The sequence below is a fragment of the Myzus persicae genome, unplaced genomic scaffold, assembly GCF_001856785.1.
Source record: "Myzus persicae strain clone G006 unplaced genomic scaffold, MPER_G0061.0, whole genome shotgun sequence".
In the NCBI taxonomy this organism is placed as follows: domain Eukaryota; kingdom Metazoa; phylum Arthropoda; class Insecta; order Hemiptera; family Aphididae; genus Myzus; species Myzus persicae.
In genome coordinates, this window is record NW_019103307.1 from 112816 (window position 1) to 137339 (window position 24524).

Consider the following 24524-nt stretch of genomic DNA (forward strand, 5'->3'; position numbering starts at 1 on the left):
TGTACCTAAAAAATCATCCTGTTTATGTCGTGGTACTTACAGTTGTTGTAGATCATTGGCATGCGATTCTGAATCTATAAAACACGATTTTTAATAAATATTATAAGTAATAATATTCAAGTTTATTGGCTGTTCCTAGAAATAATATTTTAAATGTGTTTCGCGCACAGAACATTTACCGGATGGTAATACAAATCGTGGTTTTAGGATGTAGGTACATTATTACCTACCATCACAGTCTTACAGTGTGTATTTGAATATTTGAATATTTGATACGAGAAAGAAGTTCGATTACTGCAATCATTGTGTTTCGTTAAATATTTAAGTTCTTGGATCCGATCGTGTATTATATTAGCGCTCACCGATTGATCATACGTTGACAACTGAGTGCCACCAACGTGACGAAAATTTCGTCCACGATACTACATAAAGTGCTGCACTGCTGATGCTTGTATTAGTCAAGGTTTTTGGATAATCTAATATAAATAATATTATGTACAATCTAAAAACCTTGTGTATATTTGTGTATTAAAATATAAATTATGAATTCATGGTTTGTCCATAATATATTTATATCGAAGAACTCTTTTGTCCGCATATTTGTCAAAAGACAAAAACTTAAATACGAAATACCTGTTATAATATTTTCTATATAATAAAACGTTTACACTAATAAAAAAAAAGGAGAAGAAGTTCACGGACGCCGATAGCTGCGAACTGTGTGTGCGATGTAAGAAATGTAATATTTTAGACTTTTAGAGCATGTTGATCTTACAACTAAAACGGTGTTTATTTATGGAAAAATTTAGACCAATGGATGATACTATAGTATTCATTAGTATATATAAATAAATTACAGTAAACGTTCCGTAGTCTTACTTTGTAAGCTGTATTGTGTATACGGTGTAGACGTGGAGCACGACTGCAAAAAGATTATACACTTCTGATCTAGAACAGTTTGTACTAGAGCTAGAACCTTTTCTATTTAATGGCTCTTTTTATTTTTATAAAAGATACCCTTCTCATCACTGGGTTAAAAAAATATTTTGTATCCCTCTTTTTAAACAGTAATAATTGTTGTGTGGGTAATTATTATAAACATAACTTTTTAAATAAATATTACATTTTCCTGGGTTGGAAATATACTGTTGTTCTAGATATACCTACAAAAATACCGGATACCGGTATCAAAATCTGAAGTACCACCAGCCTAAATGTTATTTACATATATTATACTATTATTACGGTTCACGGACTTCTTAGACATGGCTGGTCCGAAACACTAGGTGATTTCGGTGGTCAGAGAATTTTGAACGACTAAGGGTGAGTTTATTACCGTGAGGTTATAATAATATGACGTAGGTGTAGTATAGATTTTTTTATGCTTAAAGGTTTAATTACATCCGCTACATGAAATAGGTCCGTTGACGCGTGATGGGCATGTGTACACATATATATGATATATAATTATACTATTTAGTATGATATGGTCTGGACACTAACTCGTCGAGCATATTATATTATGCAGCTGCTGAAGAACTCAGCATTACAGTACCAAACCTTGCGAGTTCAACCCTATGGGCTATGGTGGTGGTAGGGAGGATCATGCCGCACTTATAAAAACAACTTCTTTATATAGCTGTGTATAATACAGAAGTTTAAATTAAATTAAATTTTTATTTCTGTTTCAAATAAAATACAATTTTAATCTCATTTTTGAAAAATCCTCGGGTTTCGAGCGATAATAATATTATCACAAATGGACCAGAATTTAAAAACCGATATATACCTAGTTTTTGCTATAAGATACAATGTCATATTGATACTTGACTTGTGCTCGATCCCGTCAAAATCATCTAGTGAATTCATACATATACTGCAAGTGTCATACACGAGCATAATAATATTATAGTCCTGCCGACTCACACTCATTATACACAATAAACATAATATAGGGTTAAACCTATAATCGGGGTAATATACATATACTCTATAATATAATACTATATACGTATCGCTATATACCATATAATATACTTCAACCGGAGACTATACGACGAGGACTACGACGACTTGGCGCGCGAGGTTGTTCGGGCACGTCGTCGGCACGATAACGCCCGCCCGTCAGCCAGACTACCGCGGTATAACAACCGTACAATAATTACCGGCGTGTAACTGACAACCGCTCGTCGTTATTAATGGCGCGATGCTCGGGAGTGCTGTAACTACCGCGAGTTCGTCTCGCGTATGTTTATAATAATATTTATGTTATGTTTAATGTGTATATATTAATATAAAATAGGACTTATTATCATATATTATATGCTTCCCAGACGATGATAGTGTGATACTGAAGTGCGAGTTCGAGATACATAGGTTACAGGTTTTTCATAAAGTATTTAAACACCTTCCGAATGGACTCCTAAATAAAATTAAAGAAGTGAAAACTAAGATTTTTTTAATTCCCCTGAAATGAGAATCATATCTATAAACTTTTATTTTGGTACGTATGTGAATATCGACTATGAATAAGAATTGTTAGTTCGAAAATCACTTAATTTATACTATGGTCTACGCGACACTGTTACAGATGATATAAGACAGTTGTCGAAAAAAATGCATTGAATAACGTGGTAGAACAATATTGTTTTTTTGTTCCGTTTCGTCTTCAAATTTTAACGAAGTTTCGGAACGAATAAAAACGAGAAGGGACCTCTCTCACTTACTATTGTGATTTTTTTCTATTTATTAGAAGCTCCATCCTGTACAACTTTAAGACATAATTTATTTAAAATTGTGTGTAGGCGAAAAAAATTAATATATACCTATATATATTATATGACAGGGGCTACTGAATAGAAAGTTTCTAATTTAAATAAGATGAAAAAAAGCAAACAAAAAACGACCAAGAGATTTTCTGCAATAAATCGCATACAGAACGTTATGCCAAAGTTTGGTCAGAACTTTCAGCACCACCCTTTATATTCAAATATAATAATAATATATACCCATTAAAGGCAGTGGATTAGTAGTGGGGGAATAATAATGATAGTAAATAATATATAACATCATTAAAATAATAATTTTATTATATTTATACTTAAAAACGAGTATCACAGCGTCGCTCATTCCGCGTGTATACATATGTATATATTGTTCAAAATATATATATATATAAATTATATGGACAAATGTTTAGTGGATACACATAGCTTATATATACAAATGCTGAGCTGGCGGAATTATTTAAAACCGTTGTATTTTCTAAATTATTTTTTGTTTTACATAAAATAACCGGCATACTGTGTTATAGTTTATAGTTTTCTTATAAATTTATAAATGCCAAGTGGTCAAGCAATGTTTATTTATGTATACATCTATAAAATATGTATAAAAAATTTCCTGACTGACTATCAATACGTACAGTCTAAACTATGATAAGAAAAAATTCTAAATTTACATTGTATCTTAGTACCATCATATTGGGGTGCAACTAGCGACGATGTTTTGAAATTCGCATTTTGAAGAAGGGTTAAACAGAGATTTGTCAGTTTGCAAAAAACGAATATTTTTATTCCAAATTATTGTGAAATTTTTTGGGTTATAGGTTGTTAAATGTTGTTAACTGTTGTAAAATATTTGTCAAAAGTATGTTTATTGGGTAGATTATATTTGACGTAATTTAAGACAGGGTATAGATCCACTGGCATTATTTAATTTGTCACAGAAAACGCCGTGCTGGATCATAATAATTATAGTATATTCTAATAATACAAGATACGAAAATATACTCAAAGCTATAATCTATATATATATATATATGCGGTTTTTCTCGACAAAAAATAGTTTGTATATGGGAAGGAGGGGGAGCTAAGAACGTGTGGTGTGGGTGAGAGGGGGAGGGAGTGGAGAAGGCAAGAGAGAGAGGAGTAGAAGAAAAAAATTAAAGAGAAAATGAAAAGAGACGACTTCTCGCAATACGTATACGACAACGACGACGTTTATATCTGCCGGTGACAAGTAAAACGGTATTCAACCTCGACGAGCGAATACTAAGAATATAGCGCCGGTCGGATGGTCGGTCTATTTATCACAAGCGGCGGGCCAAACTCGAGTTATGACACTTTATTCATTAATGGTTTCCGCGGCACCCGGTGGTTTACGACTTTGAATAATGTCGACGTAATGATGGAGAATGGCGAGGGGGGCTTGGTGGGGGCGAATGTTAGGGGGTTGTATGGGGGCGGTGGAGGACGAGTGAGGACCATTGCAGTCGTGGCGGCAAATATACAGTCTAAAAGCCGCCGCGGATCTTCGTCGTTCCCCAAGCCACGGTCGCGCGCAAGCCGGTCCGGTGGAAACTTTTGTAGTTGATCGACGTCTACCCGAAAACTTTTGAATCGCGTACTCTATACCCATATATATATATATATAATGTTTTTCCTTCTACTCTTACTGTTTCCGTACTCATCATACCACTTTGGCACAGTCCCCTCCTACACCATAACTCACTGTCCAAGTCGATGTCATCGTAACGATCATGAATATTATACGACGATTATCAATATAATATTTCGTGAACCACTGTCGCGGACGATATATTAATAACTATGTTTGTAATGGGTTAATTTATGCAATATTGAAAACATAATAATTATATTATTATGTACCTATTGTTATATTACGTATGCTAATTCAATGATGCACAAGAAATGCAAGTGCATTTTCATGTCTCTGGTAATATGACGTATCATGTGAAGAGTATAAATGTATAATACGCATTATCGTGGTATTAAATTATTTGTAGATTGATCACAATATGATACAATATCGTTATTATTTTTTACCCCGATTATTTACCACTAAATACAATAATGTACTATAAATTATAATAATATGTATACCTATTATCGAATAATACCATTTATTTGTCTGCACCGAACAGTTCTATACTAAATATAGTAATGGGTTAAGTGAATTGGTTCACAGTAATCTAGTTGTTTTGAATGTTTTGGATAAAAAAAAAATTTGGATAGCTGATAGAAAATAAAGCAGAAATAGGAAAATGAAAGATAAATATCGTCCATGGCCCAAAACCAAAGCCTATAATATAATACACTACTCTTTTATGTAACTTGTAGAAAAGTATCACGATGATATTCATTTCGGCGTATCACGTGTTGTAAAAAAAAATGAAATGTCGTACATTTTATTTGACACGTCGTCGAGTGTCGCGTGTTACGCATTAAAAATGAAAAAAAAGGGTTTTATTACAGCAGACGGCAATGGGTGTTGACAACGGTTTTACAATAATAATAATAATAATAATAATAATAATATCGTTCTACGCGTTGGTATTAATACGAATAAATAAAAATAAAGTCACGTCCAGAGAATAATATACGTCATGGATTTGGAGAGCTACTCTCGGTATTTTTGTGTCATACATTATATTTTATATACATACACATAATAATATTATATGAACGCGATACAGGTCAGCCTTTGCAATTGCGAGTCAACGCGCCGACGACCGTTCGCGGGAAACTGGCGCGGTGTGCGGGACATCCTCTGTTATATACGATGACCGTCATCCCTTCGCTACAGCTGCAGTCCAGCAGAACAGGAAAAATGTACCACCCCCAAACAACTGCACGTACGGCAATTAATCCTTTCGCAGAATGACCTTCCGAGTTCGGCTACCGACAATATATTGTCAATTATACTATCACCGTTTTCACTCGCATAAGTTTAATTATATAATACAATATTATTATCTATATATTAAAATGGTCGACTTTATAAACCTAATATATTATATTCACACTTAATAGTAATCTTCACATAGATTTTTATTTCCACTAACTATTATGAATCAGTTCGAAAATATCGATCGAAAATCACCTCATATTATTAGCAGATGGTAAAACAACAATTAACCCACAACATAATAGCTTAGCAAACTTTTATGATAGTAATTCTCAATATAAATTGAAATTCAACAGCATAATAATTTTCTTCATACAAATGTACATTGTACAATCAATCAATTCAAAAAAATATATGAATACAAAAATTAACAAAATGTAATAATTTTGAATAATATTTTACTATAAAATAAAGTGAGAATTTCGAAGCCCCTACAAGCACGAGGCCCTAGAAAATGCTGCCTACCCTTAACAACGACCATGAGTAATATAGCAAAGGAAAAATTTAATTAATTGAGCACTTGTCAATTTTGGAACATTTAAATTTGCTATGTTTGTCGCATAACAAAATAGCAGCTTTATGCATTCTATATTATAGACATATATTATAATATAACAGTAGTTTCAATGTTTCATAAAACCATAAATAAAAGCACAAACAAAATGTTAAAGAAAATATCATACACACATAAATGAGAACTGAAATAAGTACCTACGTAATCTTTTTAAAAATCGTTTAAGCGTTGTAACGAAACTACTTACTTTTGCTGACAATGCGTCCCTTACACGATATCCTCCTGCAGCAAAAGTCACAATAATCTTTAGCCCTTCAGCCCCCCTCAACATAACCGAGAAATAATTTTATTAAACAGCAGTATTCACAGAGTAAATTACGGAAGTTCCGCAGAGGTATGCTCAGAAGTGTACATAAAAGGCGCATCGTGGATGTTTTTAATTGAACAACCGGACAAAACAAACGAAATACAATTTCTCGGATGTTTTCCCCGAGTAATATAATAAATATATATATAGTGATCTCTGGCACTGACATCTCGTTTAATGCCTCCAGGTAAAATCGTTAAGAAACAAAAACGTCAATCTACGAATAACGAGAACGAGGAAAATCAAAAAAACAAAACAAAACAAGAGGAAGAAATGAGGGGAAAACGGGTTCGTTGTTTGTTCGTTCCTTTTATCGCTCGGATTTTTATATTTGTTCCGATCTCCTCTGTCTGCCGAGGAGACGTCACCTGTTTAAAAGGAACTGAGGAGCTTATGCCGACAGTTTAGAAGTGAAACTATGTACACCTCTGAAAGGTCAAAAATAATATGACCATTATGACCGATACACGCGTGTTTATTGAAAACTAATGTACTGCACTTAATTTAAGACCTGTGAATTTTAGGTGGGTAGGGGGTGACACGCTGCAACAAATCATGTGTGTCAAACGACATTTGCAATATATTCTTATAAGTCATAAATCACGTAGGTATAATGTATATATGCGATAAATATCGTACCTATAATGCGGGAGTTAATGTCCGCGAACGAAATGTTTTATAGGTTCAGAATTCAATCAGAGCGCGTGCGATAACAATGCAAACAATACAGTTTACTAAATATTTTTTACATTTTAAACTACCTAGTTATTGATTACTTTAATTTGTATCAAGTATTTTTGTGGAAAAATATAAAATGTTTTCACAAAACACTATAAATAGTAAATCGTTCAACTATGGCACGTAACTAGAATATACACTATTCATTAAATCAGTTTCGTAGAAATAAAATGATGGATTTTCGTTTCGCAGATCCTGATAAAGTCTTATACAAGTGGTATAATATTATTATATTTTAAACTTATTTTCGGTTAGAAATATACGTTTTGTTCACGAAATACTGTTAACCTATAAATACGAAAAATACACATATACCTAGGTATTATAATATATAGTATGCACTCTTAGTACAGTTAGTTTTTTTCGTTTTCCATCAATTTCCGTTTTTTCTGGTTGTCTTAATTTTCCGGTTGCTGTTTTTCTTTACATGTATACATTCAGCGTACATTCGATTATATTTCTGTTTGTTCAATTGCAAACTAACAATATATATATTCCATATAATATATTGTATAGTACCATCGAAGAACTGTAATGAAGCTTTTAAATCTTACAGCGACTTCGGTAAACGTACACTATTGGTAAAATTGAATTTTCGTTGACTACTGAGAATATGGATAACATTGATCATAATAAAATATCTCAAATGTTTTGCGCGTAAATAACGTTTTTTCATTAAACTATACGTCACACATAACTTGCTATGCTTAATCATGCACGCGCGGTCGAAGTAAAACTACTTAGTATTTTTTTAGTGATATCTGTGCTTTTCTAAAAATAAAGAATCTCGCAACAAAGACTTATATGAACTGATAGGATTTTACTGATAATTATTTCTTATACACATAATATTATAACATATTACATAATTATTAAATATTTAAATATCTAAATAGATAATAATACTAAAAATAATAGTAATAATATATGGCTATGTATGTATGTATATTATTATTATATATGTATATAAATTGAATTCACTTACAGTATATATGAAAACAACTCTGTCTCACTATTCAAGTTATAGACAAATTATCAAATAGTAAATATCTAGGTATCTAAATAGATAATAATAGTAAAAATATAAATATCCATAGCAATCAAATGGAATACGCTTAGAGTGACTATTTCGAGAAAAATAAAATAATTTTTCCTATTTGGTTGGTACCACCGACAATTTCGTGTCGTGAGCATAATTTCATCACACATTTTTCGGCGTTGTAGTGTTGTACCTTCCGTAAAGAAGTTTTACTTCAAAAATAAGAATATTATACAGTATACGGTGGAATATATTAATGACAATGATATAACGTTTAAAGTTGCATGAATAGTCTGTTATTTCATAACTATACGATTAGGTACATCCTAAGGAAATGGATTCCATAAAAATGTACTTTTTACATACAATTACATAATGAAGCAGATTCGTATAGATTTAAAATTGTAAGCTCAAAAGGAACACTTATATTATAGAAGGTATGTATGGTATTATATATTGTCGAAACTAAGTATGTTTTGTTCTTAAAAAAAGATAACCGTGACTCTCGGTATATAAACGTTCAATTGAGTGCCAATTAGTGAACACTGTTTCTTTTTAGATTGTACGTTTTGCTGGGTAGAGTAAAACGATTATATTATACTTTTATAATATGTTTGTATAAAAAAAATCACGTGTTCGACTGTTGTTTCTCAAACTCTGTCGTACATCGTTACAAAAATGTATAACGCGGTGTCGTCGTTAGTTTTTTATTCGGTTGTTTACTTAATTAAAATAAAAATGAATATTAATGGAAAAACATGTACATTTTAATTACGGTTCCAAGGGTATTTAAAAATAAAAAATACACTTTGATGTTGTCCTGTCTCTTGCAGGAGGACACTGTGAAAAGGGATTTGTTGCACTTGTATTTAAATGGGTTTAACAGACGCTTGAATTTACAATTACGTATACTGTTTAGAGTCCGCATGCGGTTCAAAGCGTTATCAGAACGAGATGTAAAATTGTATGTCGACTCCCTAATTTTAATTTCTTTTTTCCCGCATTATTACCGAAGGCTTATAATGAAAACCCTAGCAACCTTTGAAATTTTTTCTGTCAATGCCCACTTCGTTTTTTCCGCATTATGTATCGTGTATAATATTCTTTTGTTTCAATAAATACCAGCTCATAAAATATACATATACTATATACACACACATATATATACATACATATATATATATTATATAAGAACTTTAAATACCTCATAATAATAGCTGGCAAGAATTTATTACAACGTTAAATAATTTTTACGATATCCCGCCTCGCTATTTCGGTCGTACATTTCAATCTTCCAGCCGCCATCAGACATTCAGACTAATTTAATAGAAGATTTTTTTCTCTGAATTATTTTTTATCATTTTAAACGATGACCTGTAAAACATCAACGTCTGTCAAGCGTAGTAATGTGCCTTTTACGAGTGTAAAAGTTGTTATGTAGGTGCAGGCAGTGGATTATGGCATAGTTGTACCCACAACCCACATGCTGTAACAATATCACAGTTTACCTTGCAAGTGTATACAATTTTTATAATGTGACATAATGTTGAAAACTTCGGCCTACGAATATTATAAAATTATTTTTTTTTTTATAGTACGGCTTGTATTAAACCCTAACAACATAGAATATTAGTAAATAATATAATAAAAGATATAAATTGATACAATATAAAATATAGATATGTGGCTTGGTGTATAGCTGTGTTTTGATTCAGTTACAAACGTCTTCTGAGCCAGCACCGGCCGGTGTCACTAGTTACCAGATGGGTGACCAGCGGAGTTCTTAGTGACAAAGCCTCTCCCACAGTAAAAACCAGCTAATTAATACACAGTCGATGCCATAAAAAATATATAGATATATAAACTGATAAGATTAAATGCATAAATAACATGGTTGATTAATGATAAGGGAAGATTTGATTGTATTTGCATTAACCTAAATTCTGATGTCCAGATTAGTTAAAAAATGTATTTGTTGCCGCTACTTTGACCTTATGGAGGTGTTTCATACCGTATTGTATGTTGCATACTAGACATTATTCCAAATTGTCAATGGCTGTCTGTATATCATGTCCACAGTCGCATTGTGGTGTATCTCCAAGTCTTCACTTTTTCCCTATATTTCTGTGAACAGTCTTAAGTTTATTTAGGGTCACCCGTCCGAGATAGTTCCCATCAATGGGGCCGGTATTCTTTTCTGTTGTTTGTTCAACAACGTAATTTTTTTCAAGATACTTAGGCTCCATTCATCAGTCCATTTGGAGTTAAGGTGAAAGCTTTCCTTTATTAATTTTTGTGCTAGCTCCTAAGGGGGATTACGAGATTGTAATCTTTGGCTAGGATTATTATCATATATTTGTGTATGGGTAGACTTATATTTAAGTATAAAATAATAATAATTGTAATTTGTAAATAGGAAAAAATAAAACTATTTTTGGAGATAAAATGTGTCAGGATGGCTAAGAATCTTGTCGGTGTCATTATTATATAATCAATTAAAGTAGGTAAGTTTTGTGATGATGAATTTAACATATTATAGGTAGCTGAAATTTGCATAAAACTCCTTTTAGACGATATGTTGGTCACAAGTGTATGCATTAAAATATATTATAATTAGTTTTTCGACGTTGGCTTTTTGGACTCAAAATTTGATGTTGACTTAAGATAGTAAGTTAAGAATATCCAGTCGTATCCAAAAATCGAAATCTTAAGAGTGCGGTACTTATGATTTCAACTCCAAAAAGGTTGATGGACAAAAACCACACACATTATTAGCTCAAATACCACATACTATTTTTAATCTACAGACTAAAATAATCTAAACTTAGAACACTTTTTCCAAGTTGACCGAAAAGATTGATAAAATGAATTTGTGATATTTTTACCACCCTAAAGAAAAAAACCTACTTCTGTTTACAAGTAGGACGATATTTTTAGTATATATAACAAATTATATAAAAAAAAATATAGAATTATAATGTAATTACTCAATTAATATGATGACTACTATAAATTAGCAATTTATTTTATATCTTTTCTCTAAATAAAATTATATTATCTTTTACATTAAAAAAAAAATATAATATACAATCTTAAGTAATTATAATATTTTCGGATTTTTGGATACAACAACCTTAAAGAAGTATTTGGTTTTATAGTTTATACTACTTCAAGGATGTGGTTTTGTTTTATATTTTTTCTTAAGTATGTGGTTTTTAGATTCAGTAGAATATAATAATATATCCATCACCGACAAACTATTATTGCGTTATGATCGACCTTTGACGGCCGACGTTTAAAAACTGTACGATATTAGTTTATATTTATTTTATATAGGTACGTTTGAATGAAATCTTTTTTAAATTGTTATTTATTAATTATCATCTGCCGTGGTTGGTCAACTCTAGTACATAGTATACTAGTATATACCATAACTAAAATTAGAAATTTGGTCCAATGAATCGAAATAGGTATATTTTATATAAAGGGACACTTGAAAATACAATCTTATTCGTTGTGAGTTAGATCCATTTACATTTCAAAATTATTTTTGATCTAATACGCTAAGTCGATAACGATTTTCTTTTTGATAATATTACTATCGACATCAAAGTATACTCTATACACATTTATAGCTGTTGTGTAGACAAATGAATTGGATTTTTCATATTATGTAGAACCTATTTTGGTATAACATACGCACGTGTATAATAATAATAAATGCAGCAACAACGAAGTTTATTTATTTTTTATTTTGTACCTCGCACTGTTTCACATTCCGAATATGCACATATTTGTTTTGTTATTGTTTTGCGATTTTTTTCCTCAATACTCATTAAATGACCGAGTCTTTTTGACTTTTGCACACCAAACCGTGTTTTTGAGACAGACTTATATATATTTTTGTGTCTGTTTCACGATTTTTTTTCAGACGTAAACCTAGTGGCCGAACCGAAACCGCATCAGACCGGTAGGAAAAGGCAAAACTTATCGAAAACTGGAAACGATTGGTAAGTAAAGTAATTTGTTTTTTGTCCGTTTTATTATTATTATATTCCTCTATAATATATTTTCGTCCTCATCCATTTCCTTCTCATCCGTCAATCCACGCGGTGCCATGATGTTATATATTTATATATTATGTTATTATTACGACCGTTATATACCTAACCCGCTCACAATATATTATTACATAGACCGCGAGGTGGTTTCCGTCGACAATAGTGTTTCCCTAACCCAATCACGGGCCATATAAATTTCTCGCGTGCGCTCCTCGCCCTCGTTGTACCCACTGAACAACAATAACAAAAGTTGGCCAATTTTTCTACGATATTTTATTAGTACCCTCGTTCTCGGCGGAGTTATACCCTAGATATAATAGCTTATCGACCTACGCACACACACACACACACACACACACACACACACACATACACACACATATGTACCTGCTTCAAATTCGACGTCGTAATAAACCCGGCGAAATATTATACCGGATATCCGACGTATCGAAACGCGAGGGTTCTGTCCGCTGGGACCGCTGCGATCCGTGATCCACATTATAAATCGGAGACCAACAGCAATCTTCGCGGGACCTCGCCGGCGTACCCAGTCCAACGCAATAATAATATAATTTGATCATTCTTTTCATTTGTTTCGCGCACACAGACTCATATAAGTCTGCAAACGATCAGCAAACATCAATGAGGCGTGTAACGTAGGTACGCATATACGTAAAAGTATAATATTATGTATGTTTGGCGATGGTGATATGTGACTTAGAAGGTATACACTACATAACCTACATATAGAAAGGTAATGGAAAAATATGCATCACGATATTAAAATATTATGTCTTTACACCGACTCGGAACAAATGCACGCTGTTTGCATCGTGACGTAGGCTGGTGATGGGTATTCGCGAAAAACTTAATGATATATTAGGGAATCAGAATGTCTTGGTATGGAGGAATTTGTATTCATATAAATGCGGATCGCGAGGAGATGGAGGGGGCCTTCAAAAGAGTAAGACAGTAAATGCCAAATTCGAACAATTTAATTATTTGATATACTTCTTATTAAATAAACCAAATAACGAGTCTCTTTTATTGAGAAAAAACTTAGTGTGTAAATGCATGTTTACTTATAATAAATTAATGAATTGTTTCAAAATCTTTACAAACATTAATAGTTAATACTATACTACGTTGTTAGCTTATGTATACAATGCAGATTCCAGTTCATAAAGATCTTATAATTTTACAATATTTAAAATGGTAAGACTTTATTAAGGATATGTACACAGTACACATAATGCTTTAAAAAACTTACAACTTTTGGTTTTCTTGAATATTATGGATGTCCTATAATAGCATAAAATGTTTATGAGTTCGAACTTATAATATGTATGATTATTGTACCTATAACCTATTACATTTTCGAGTTTCTACACTTCTATAGTCAAAATTATTAAAATAAACGCTAAATTTTCAAAATGATGAGTTATAAGAATTAAAACTATTAATGGCAAAAGTCGACTCTATAATAAAAAAGGTGGTTATTTAACTATTTGAGTACTCCTCCAACCTTCTACTCGGAATAGTCGGAATTACAATAACAGATAAAACTAACTTGGAACTAAAAACACATTATTATTGTAAAATCAATACATTCCTTGGTAAGGATACTTCAGAAACTAAAATTCATATAAATAGTAAAATTATATCACAGTACATCGCAATTATTTAAAATAAATAATAAACACAATTATCAACTATTAACTTCAATCAATATAGCTATACTTTGAATATTAGATAATATTGTGTAGGTTCCTATATTTACCTGAAACTGGTAATTGGTAAAGGTCGCCAAATACTTAATTTTAAGTAAAAAACTCTTGTCCACGTTTTATAAGTTTTACATTTCATAATGTTTTATCATACAGCTATAAACTCATCAACAAAATATATTAAATATACGTATTATGGAGTTCCATTACCACAAAGAACAAACAATTTATTATTATTACTATTTTATTTTTTTGGTCCATCGCCGAATGTAGTTTTAATTAAATTTCATTCTGTATGTTCGATATAATGACAAAATACACTGCCACTAACGACGTGTCGCTAAATTTAGGGTTGAACTTGTTTAAACTTTTATCCTGTATTATTATTTATTTAGAACTAGCGAAAGAACATTTATGTCTGAATTAACTATAGGTATACAATATAATTTATACTCTATTTCCATGTAAATATCTCATGTGTCATTGTTTCTATACTCCTCCTTTTTTGATATTGCTTACCGAAATTACAATAATATAAAATTTCATTTTCCTCAGTTGAATTTGATTTCATATTTAAATTGCAACATGTATAATATTTTTACGACACATGTTATTGTGGGTACATCGTTTTTTAACGTACTCTTGTCAAGAATGTTCCAATAATAATACTTTTTTATACAGACAGGTTTAATTTATTTTTAATATACGCTCAACTTTATTTCAACCACTCGATTATGGTTGACCCTGAGAAAAATTATTATCTCTAGCAAACAATATACATACTTTGAAAACACATCCTTCTATAGTATATTTTTGTTATTGAAATATTATATTTAATGAAAATTTCATTTCTCGGGTCATCGTAGAAGCTGCTTGATGATATCGACGGCAAAAGTTATAATAGACTTTTCGTCCTTTGGAAATTGCCAGTGATAATAACTTTTCAGTGTAGCTAATCAATTCAATAACTATAGTTATTGAAACGTTTTAATGAAGAGTCTTTCTCTTTAAATATATATATTGTATTACAATATAATGTATTATATATCATAAACTCATGTGTTAAACTCATTAATTTATAATTTTAACAGATTGGGTAACTATTCATTTATTTAAATTATTTTTCTATAAGAAAATATTAAAAAAATGTATTGAACTTAAGATTATATATTAAGTTATGTTACAATAGAACTATTTATAATAACACATAATTTCAGAGTAAAATATCGTTATCGTAAGATTAGATTTTTGGAATTGTTCAATTTTATTACTTTAGCAACAATGAAAATTATTGTTGCAAATACCTTTTTCTAGACCCTCTCTCAAAATATTTCAAAATAATATTCGCATCGTGGTGTCGTAGAGCTGCAAAAAAACATGGCTTTTTTTGTACTCGTGATATTTGTACATAATTTGGCGGTCAGATAACTCCTTGTGGAAAAACCCCGTTCATTCGTTGATGACTGTGCAGTGTATTCAATTTCAGATAAAGTCCAAATTGTATTAAAAAAAAAATAAAGAGGGTTGGGTGTCATTACACGGGGTAATTACTACGCTGGTATTGTGTGGGTATATTGCGCGTTTTTAGCGAAGCAAAATTCCATAGGTAAATAATGTAGCAAAGATAAAACCAACCTCCAAAATGAAATTAAAAAAAAAACAGGATTTTTGAGGGCAACTGTGATTTCCCACGAGACCATGTGCCGGGGGATTTTTAATTCATTCATCGTCCTTCTTTTTTTGTTCTAGTCTGAAAGACTGGAACTCTAAAAAAAAAATCACCACACCGGCAACGGAAACCGAGGTGGATAACTGAATTTTATTCCAAGTGAGAATTTTCCGGAATATTATATTTTATTGCCGGTGTGCCGTAGTGGTGGTGGATTTAAATTTTAACTATGAGATAACATTAGAAGGTCGATGGAAATTATTAACAAATTCGTACTACCTAACCGTATTATTATTATTATATTATTTATCATTTATGTATAATGAATTAATAAGCAATACTGATCACTGCCTCCAAGCTCATATATCAATCGTTTTATAGATTTTTATTGTTTTTAAATCTATTTTAAGAAACTCTTATAAACTTATTTACGACTTTCTCATCAAAATTACTAGTTGTCATCAAAAGGTCATTTGCACAATGGTGAGCCAAACACATTAGTAAACTATCTATACATTCTATACTGAAGAAACGTATTATTAAAATACTGCAAATAACGAATAAATAAAGCCAAAGTTTCCTCGATGATTTTTTTAACAAATACTCAAGTGTATAGAAGTTTTAAAGAAAACCTCAATACCATCTCGATTTCTCGTTGGGTTTTCAAACTATATACATGTACACATAATATCATTTGATGATCTGTCAAACTTATACTCTTAAACTTTATACTCTTATACAATTTTTTTTTCCTAATTGTGTAATGTAAACAAAACATATATTTTAATGTTAACTTATTAAAATCACAAAACCCCAACTCTAATTGAATTTCCTTAAAAGATTTCAAATATTTACAATACAAATATTTCATTTAATTGTATGATATAATGTATTAAGTCAAGTTAAATTCTATGCGTCATTATTTATCAGAATATTTCAATGTTAAATACATAAATATAATCTTTTTTAACATTATTTATTGAAATTATTGAAATTTAAAAAATATAAATGTGTTATTAGTACACATTAATAATAAATATTAAGTTATTGTTATTTAATTATTCACATTTTCTCTCAAGCTGATTTTTATATTATTTTCGACACTAAAATCCTGGGGACACAATAAATTAAATTAAAATAAACTCATTTTATTACCTTAATAATATTCTAATATAGAACTATATAAGTCGTAACATAACTGAATAAAATTAAAATTTGAGAATTAAACGTATATATTTAACAAAAAAATATATAAATTGTAAGTAATAAATACATAAATATGATGCATACAAATGTTCTTTTTGAACTTCATAAAAGTATAATCTGTTTTTGTTAAATATTATTATTTTCATCTGATTCACCTTGTAAAAATTTAAGCCTGATGTTTTTTTTAGAAAATGTCTGCACTTTTGGTCCATATAATAATATAATATGCATTTTAAACTTATAAAAAATAAAGGAAGTTTATGTTCAATAATTAAAAAAAAAAATAATAATAACAAAAAAAAGTAATTAGTATCCGTTATCTTTAAACGTAATGTATATTTAATAAAAAATTACATTTTTTTAACCATAATATTTATTACGACAATCGAATTGGTTAACAGAATCAATTTGTATAAAAACAATAAGAATACCTAATAAATTGATAAAAATAATTAAACAATCATAATAGATGATACAAATGGATGTTAAACACAATGTTAAAATACTATGTGTTTTAATTGTGATGATTAATAATTGAATACAATACTAAACATTAACACTTAGCACTAACGAGTAGCAAATACAATGTTTGCTAATTATAAAAATATTTGATTGATAATTTAAAGTACTTGCTTAATTTATGTTTCTATAAATACATTGATTGTTGTTATTTATTTAAAATCAGAAATGGTGTGGTTGACCGCTGAGTATAGCTTTATTTAAATTTACCAAATGGTGAAATTATTTTTACGATGCACATTGGTCCCTCGGTGTGTGAAATACTTTTTTTATGATCGATATAATATTAATTTATTGTATTCACAATTATTTATTTCGTGTCATCACTATAATACAGAAATCTGGACGAACGTTAATCATTGAAGAACCATTACTTTTTTCTCAATTCTGCTAAATGGGGAATACACGCATTATAATATTTAATATATTATTGTACCTATAATTTTTGGTTTTTACTTCTTTCGCATCCTTTATTAGCTTTACAAATTCCCAAAGCTCACATTATTTCTATAACATCTGCGCTGAACCCAACCATACTATCCGTAGTCTGTACCTAACGCTCCAGCTATTTTATTATATGTCTACAATATTATAATGATGGTATAAAATTTTTTTTCTCTTCGTTATAATATTTCGTAATGTTTCTACAATAAAAAATTTACAATTACAATTTTCTATAAGAGTCTGTGTGTGACAATAACAATATCTTTAGAATTTTGAGGAAAACATAATATAATATATTATAATGTTCATCAAATACAAGTCTTGCAAACGTTTATACCATTCGAAATTATGTTAGATTCTTACCATTTCCTGTTTCTATTGATATTACCTATGTATTATATTATCAATTATGCTGATACACTGATGATTCTCTTCATCGCCATTTCACCACAGTCAAGACAATATAAGTTTCCTTTAATTTTCTCCGACTATTTTAATATTCCATTGTTTTTTTTCGTAACAAAGAAATTTCATTATCCAGCAATTCAAATATAAATATATTTTTTTCCGCCTTTGAATATTTTATGTATATTATTCCACACTCGCATATTTCCTTAATACTCTTTTATATCTACTGCGCAGCCTTTATCACACCCTAGTTTCATTTCATTCAAACTTATAAAAATTTTAAAAACCATTTCCCTTTATTCATAATTTATTCTTACCACGTTCGCCGTCGAATCGATTGCTCCCATCAATTACATCGTTTGAATTACGCGTTTGCTGTTATTGCGACTCTATGTGTTTCATAATATAATATAGCGATCAGGTATAAGCATTTAAAACGCCAGATTTCCTTGATTATAATATAATGTTCCTATATTACTATAAATTTTTTTTTCGTTGTTCACATAAGGTTTCCGAAGACATAATTGTTCGTCTCTCAAAGGAGCAAAAATGGGATATCGATGAAAAAAAAATGTCTGAGTTATTTTTATTAATCACGACAAAGAAATTTATAATACTTATAAAAAGAAAATTGCCTTACTTATGGTAGATGATATTATACATATATATTATATACGCACACCTTTGAAACGATAAACGACACTCGTTAATTTCTATTACATCCTTCAAGGCTCCCCGCCGGTGGCGGTACCAGGTGTGTACATACACAGACACCCCCACCCTTTAAAGACGAAGGGTTGTGTTCATTAAAACGGTGAGGAATATTTTGGCGCCTTATCTGCCCTAAGCAGGTCTATCCTTTCTTGTTGACAGAACTGCCGCTGCAACGACAACACCGAAACCTACTCACACCGTGCACTGCAGCCACGTCTGCGTATACATTTATATATATTCGTACAGTAAATACAGAAAATATACCGTTGAGACCTTATAATGTAATAACTTGAGAGTACGGGGGTTGTATAGGCGCGAGGCCGGGCTTGGACGAGGAGAATCATCGTTGGCGACAGGACGGCGTAGGGTTTTAGGAGTTGTGCACAGGTGGTTTTTGTTTACCCGTTCAAACATCACGAGTGCGGCCCATGCGAGCAACTTCGACACTCATCGACTGTCGCGTCTTAGTCGTCTTCAGAGACGGTGTTTTTTGTGACCGCAGAACCCACCCCCTTAAGATACATTCAAAACATAATATATATATATAGTATAATTGTCGTACCACTCGTCCACCGTCACAGCCTTACAGATAATTAACGCAAACATGCTTACGCAGAGAGTTTCGTCAAATATCACGTAATAACGCTTATTATAACAACACTAATAATAATAATAATAATAATAATACGACCCGAGTTGTCACCCTCGACCGTCTAAAATGTTCGATTTCGGTTTTGCGTTCTATGATCCTGCAGTTTGCTGCAAGGTCTCCATTTTTGGCACGTCGCACGCATAACCTAAGTAGAAAAGGTGTGGGAGAGTGAAGAGCAGATGTCTTAAATACGGTAGTATGACAAATGTATTACGCTGCACCCACTTTTCAATTTCAGACCCGAAGCGTGTCGGTACAACGTGCAATTTTGTCATGGTTTTTTTCATGGTCGTGGCCTCCATCGTACGCACTCTCGGGGGCCGGTCACGTACGCGATTCGCACTCTATATATACGTTGTGGTGAGACGTGCCGGGTGGCTCGTGGAAACTCCGGAATTCGCTAGACGATAAATATTTTTTTTAATGGAAAACTCGAAGCTTTTGCTCCGATATTGTCACCGCGTCTGATCCTTATATTATAGAAAAAAGAAAACCCTAAAACTGAGACCAGCTCTCCCGAAACCGGCGAAGTGGTTTGGTAATGAAAAGTGAGCTTTATTGGTGATAAGACAGCACATTTTTTTACAAAGCGATGACTTCGAAATGGGATCGAGAGAAAAATTCTGAGAGAAAAATACAATACGATCATACTTACATAATACAATACTTAGCAGGCTTAAGCTATAACTTATAAGTACAATGTATATAGCGTTAAACATTGTAATATTGTATTATATTATTAAACAAAAACAGTTACGTTGTCACAAATATCAAATTAAAGCATTCCATTATATCTACATATAGACTATAGTAATAATTACAACACTTAAATGTGTATGAAATTCTCCTTATGATTTATATTATTTTAAGTTATTCAAAGCACTTCGATGTTTTTATTATATGGTATTGGGTACCAGCGTTAAAATCGGTGCAAGCCGATATATTTTATTATTTTTTTCAACACCGATTTCCCTTATCAAAATAAAAATAATGCATCATTTATTTTCAGTGTATAAAATACATTTATTGTGACCATACATTTTGTACCATTTCTGTACTATAGTCAAACATCCGATATTCCTTTCTCGTATTAATAATATAATACGTCATGTCTAATACGTATGTAGGTACATTACATTTCTAATACCTAAAAAACTAATTATATGGATATTGCATCAAATTTAAGCGCATAATATTATAATTTAGGGTACTCGGAGTACCTATAATCCCCGATGGACTATCTTTTCCCACTGCTTAATTTACTGCGATTACGGTTATTCTCTCGAGTGTAGAGAGCTATTGTTTAAAATGTGTCATCCCCCCCCCCCCCATCATGTTTACTAACGTAGTTTAGCTCCTATATTATCATACATGATTCAAATTTGTCTCTTATACGATTAACATTGTATGTATATTGTTGTATTTTATATAATAACAATAATATAATGCACGCATATAATATAATATATTGTTCATGTAAACTGATAATATTTTGTTTTTATATTGTTGTTTTTTTTTGTTTCAGGGAATATTATTACAACAGGTAGGATATATAATTTTATATTACATTTCAAAAAAACTAAATTATAACTTCAGTGTGTATTGCCGTTTGAAAAAAATCGATTACCCCGTTGTGTCGGCTTTCCCCTAGCCAAACTACTGTTCGGATGATGAGATAAAATTGAAGTTTAAGTAAAAATAAAAAAGAAAGCGAAAGACCGAATATAAGTTTCAGTGAATTTAAATAGTAACTCTGTTACTGGGGTCGTTTTTTCGAAAACCCGTTTAAAATACTCCGGAGGCAACTTTTTATCACGACGAAAATAATAACTCCACGCACTCTTCTCGCACAACCAACTTTTTTCCTCTCATATTGCGTTTTGTCGCCCGAAGAAAATCAACTTTTGACGAGACTTGTTTGCTATTCAGGAAAATAAAAAGATTTTTGTACCATAATGAAGATCATAAATTGAAATCTAACATTTTAAGTAATAAAAAATTATTTCATTGTAATATTACATTGAAGGAGGACACCGGGGATAATGATAATAATAATAAACATTTTGCGAGAATTTTCGTTCGTAATATTAATGTATGCATGCATAAAAAAAAAATTTTTTTCCTCGTATTCTGATTTTTCAGAGATGTATTGCATCACTTTTAGTATGAACATCGGTATTTTCATTAAGGTTAATCAATGCCATACTATATATCTTTTAAAAATCAAATACATTTGCGATCTCCTCCAGTGTTATAGAAAATCGCTGTGTCAATCTCGACTATATACATAGTTCATCTCTTCATCATTCACCAGTTCACCTGCTGGGGCTACTATGCGTAATATTAGTATTAGGTTCAGCAGTAATATCGCTGTGATGCCACTGTAATGATATAAACGTCAATTTCGATGATAAAGCATACATCTGTAAGTTGGTTTATCGACAACGAAACGCCGAGGGGAAAAATGAGAGAAAAATAATAATAACAAATACTTTAGGTAATGTTGCGATGAAAAATTGGCAATAAGTCGTTTGATTGCTGTCACACAAGTGCAGTGTGTACATATCACCACAACCCGTACCGTGATGTTTAATAATGTATATTAGTATGTACGTGTATATATTATATATGTTGTATGTGTGTGTGTCGAGATGGGGTCGGTATGGCTGTCAGCATAAAAGTCGACCAAGAAAAACTTTTGAATATTTATGAGTTTCTCTCTTTCGTTCGATATGATGGATGACGACGAGGGTACTCGCGTCTGTGACATTATTCTAACCTCTAGTGGTATTATTATTATTATTATACGCTATGGTTACGACTTACAACTAAAGAACTGTGGTATGTGGAGAGTCGCATTAACAGATATTCGTCTGCAATTAGACTCGGAATTCGATTTCGCGGTGTCTTGGGCGTGAACAAAGCGAGGACAGTCCGGCACGCCATGTATGATGTTTTTAATTCGTTTTAGACGTACCTCCTACCTAATATCATAATATTTCGAAAATGTTTTCAATTCTAAACTTTCTAGTTTCTACAGCAGTGACGGCTGTACTACGCGTGAGCGTAGATATATACCACGCGGTAATATGCAGCGCAACCTGTGTGGTTGAGGGAAAGCGATCTAAGAACAATGCGGTCGTTAAGGGTGTGCAATGAACGCGGAAGTCTGTAAATATGCAAAAACGTGAATGAAACTGTACACGTTGAATTTTCATCAGCATTTCTCGCTTGCAAATCGTTGCTGCGGCGGAGGCGAGAACGCAAAGAGTGAATTATACGGGGCACGAGAACACAGCTATTTCGAGGCGCAACAGAAGAAATAAAAAATAAATAAATAAATAATAGAAATCTATTATTCAAAACAGACAACCCAAAAACGCTCTTTTCCGTTTGGAGTGCTGACGAGACATTATATTTTAAACTTAATTGAATTCAAGACGTTCGCCTTTGTACCGTCACGACCCTAATGGATCGAAGTCGATACGCTTCAAGCGAAGAGGGTGGTTTCGGGAAAAGGTGTCGTTTTTCAATTTTTATTTTTATTCTTATTTTTTTGTTTCGACCCGTACCTATACACACACAACTGCACTGTGGTAGATGAGCCGTCAAACGTTAAGTGATGTACGTCTATAAAAATTGGTTTGCTTCTCAAAATCGTGATTACACAGAAAATATACTAATGTATATTATACACACATATCAGTTATGATAAGGATAATATATACTCGAAATTCCAAAGAATGCAAGTCATATAAAATGCTGACTCTTATGATGTTATCGTTATATTTAAAAACAAGTTCAGAAGGCAGGTTATTTCTATTCGTATTATTTCAAATTCAAAATAAAAATTTCCAGTTTTGGGTTATTTGTATTAGTTATATGATATACGCTAAGACTATACTATTTGACAAGCTGCACTTTTTTTAACGTGAGAGTAGAATAGATTATGCAACACACTCTAATGTAATATAATCATTAATCTGTATATTAGAAAAAATAATGAGTAAAAACTAAGATTTACTACATGTCAGTATCGTTATAGATTTTTTAAGAACAATATAATACTATAGTAGTGAAGGAAATGTTGAACTCGTAGAAGGTTATTATTTTTTAAAGTTTCGGAAACTTAGGTACTTGAATGTTGGTGCTAACATTCTTGGCGCGTGTTTAGGTGAAAAAATGTTATTATTAAATTAAAATAATGTTAATATATTGACGATTGTAAAAGGATGTATAGTGTACCTATTTGTATACTTGGTTTATCTTACTTACCTACGTCTTTACTTACTTGGTCATGTTATGGTTCAAAATTTCCATTATTTAATATGGTTGTACCAGCTAAATAATAACAAAAATAATACATTTTGTGTTTATTAAGCTTAAATATAATAAAATAAATAATCGAATAGTTCTAGACTATAGTGTAGTGTAACAATATAAAATGTTAAATAATTCAACGAAATATAATACTATGGTCTATATTAGACATAAAAATAAACATTTTGTTTTAATAATCAATGCTTTATAATTCATTACCATCATTTTAAAGTTTACCTAAGTGCAATATAGTCTAATCACTTGAACACGTCCAAAATTAAAATAAATTGTAGGTATATTGTAACACCTGTTTAAGCATACAATTTATATTCAAAAATAATTGATCATTAGTCTTCTATAACAATTAAAAGATCGAGTGTACACAGATTTGCGGATAAGAATTTTGAAGTGTTTGAAAATTATGGGATTCTTTATTG

At 31.2% G+C, this 24524-nt stretch overlaps 1 protein-coding gene across 7 annotated transcripts in view; it reads left to right on the top strand.

Annotated features, from left to right (window-relative positions):
• The window catches only part of LOC111034228 (heterogeneous nuclear ribonucleoprotein C-like 3), a 122641-nt gene that overhangs the window by 76273 nt on the left and 21844 nt on the right, over positions 1 to 24524 (top strand). For all 7 annotated transcript variants that reach the window (XM_022315344.1, XM_022315348.1, XM_022315343.1 and 4 more), the window contains 2 exons: positions 12299 to 12377; positions 21293 to 21310. In XM_022315344.1, the coding sequence (XP_022171036.1) occupies positions 12299 to 12377; positions 21293 to 21310 (97 nt within the window). The remainder of the gene's footprint in view (positions 1 to 12298; positions 12378 to 21292; positions 21311 to 24524) is intronic.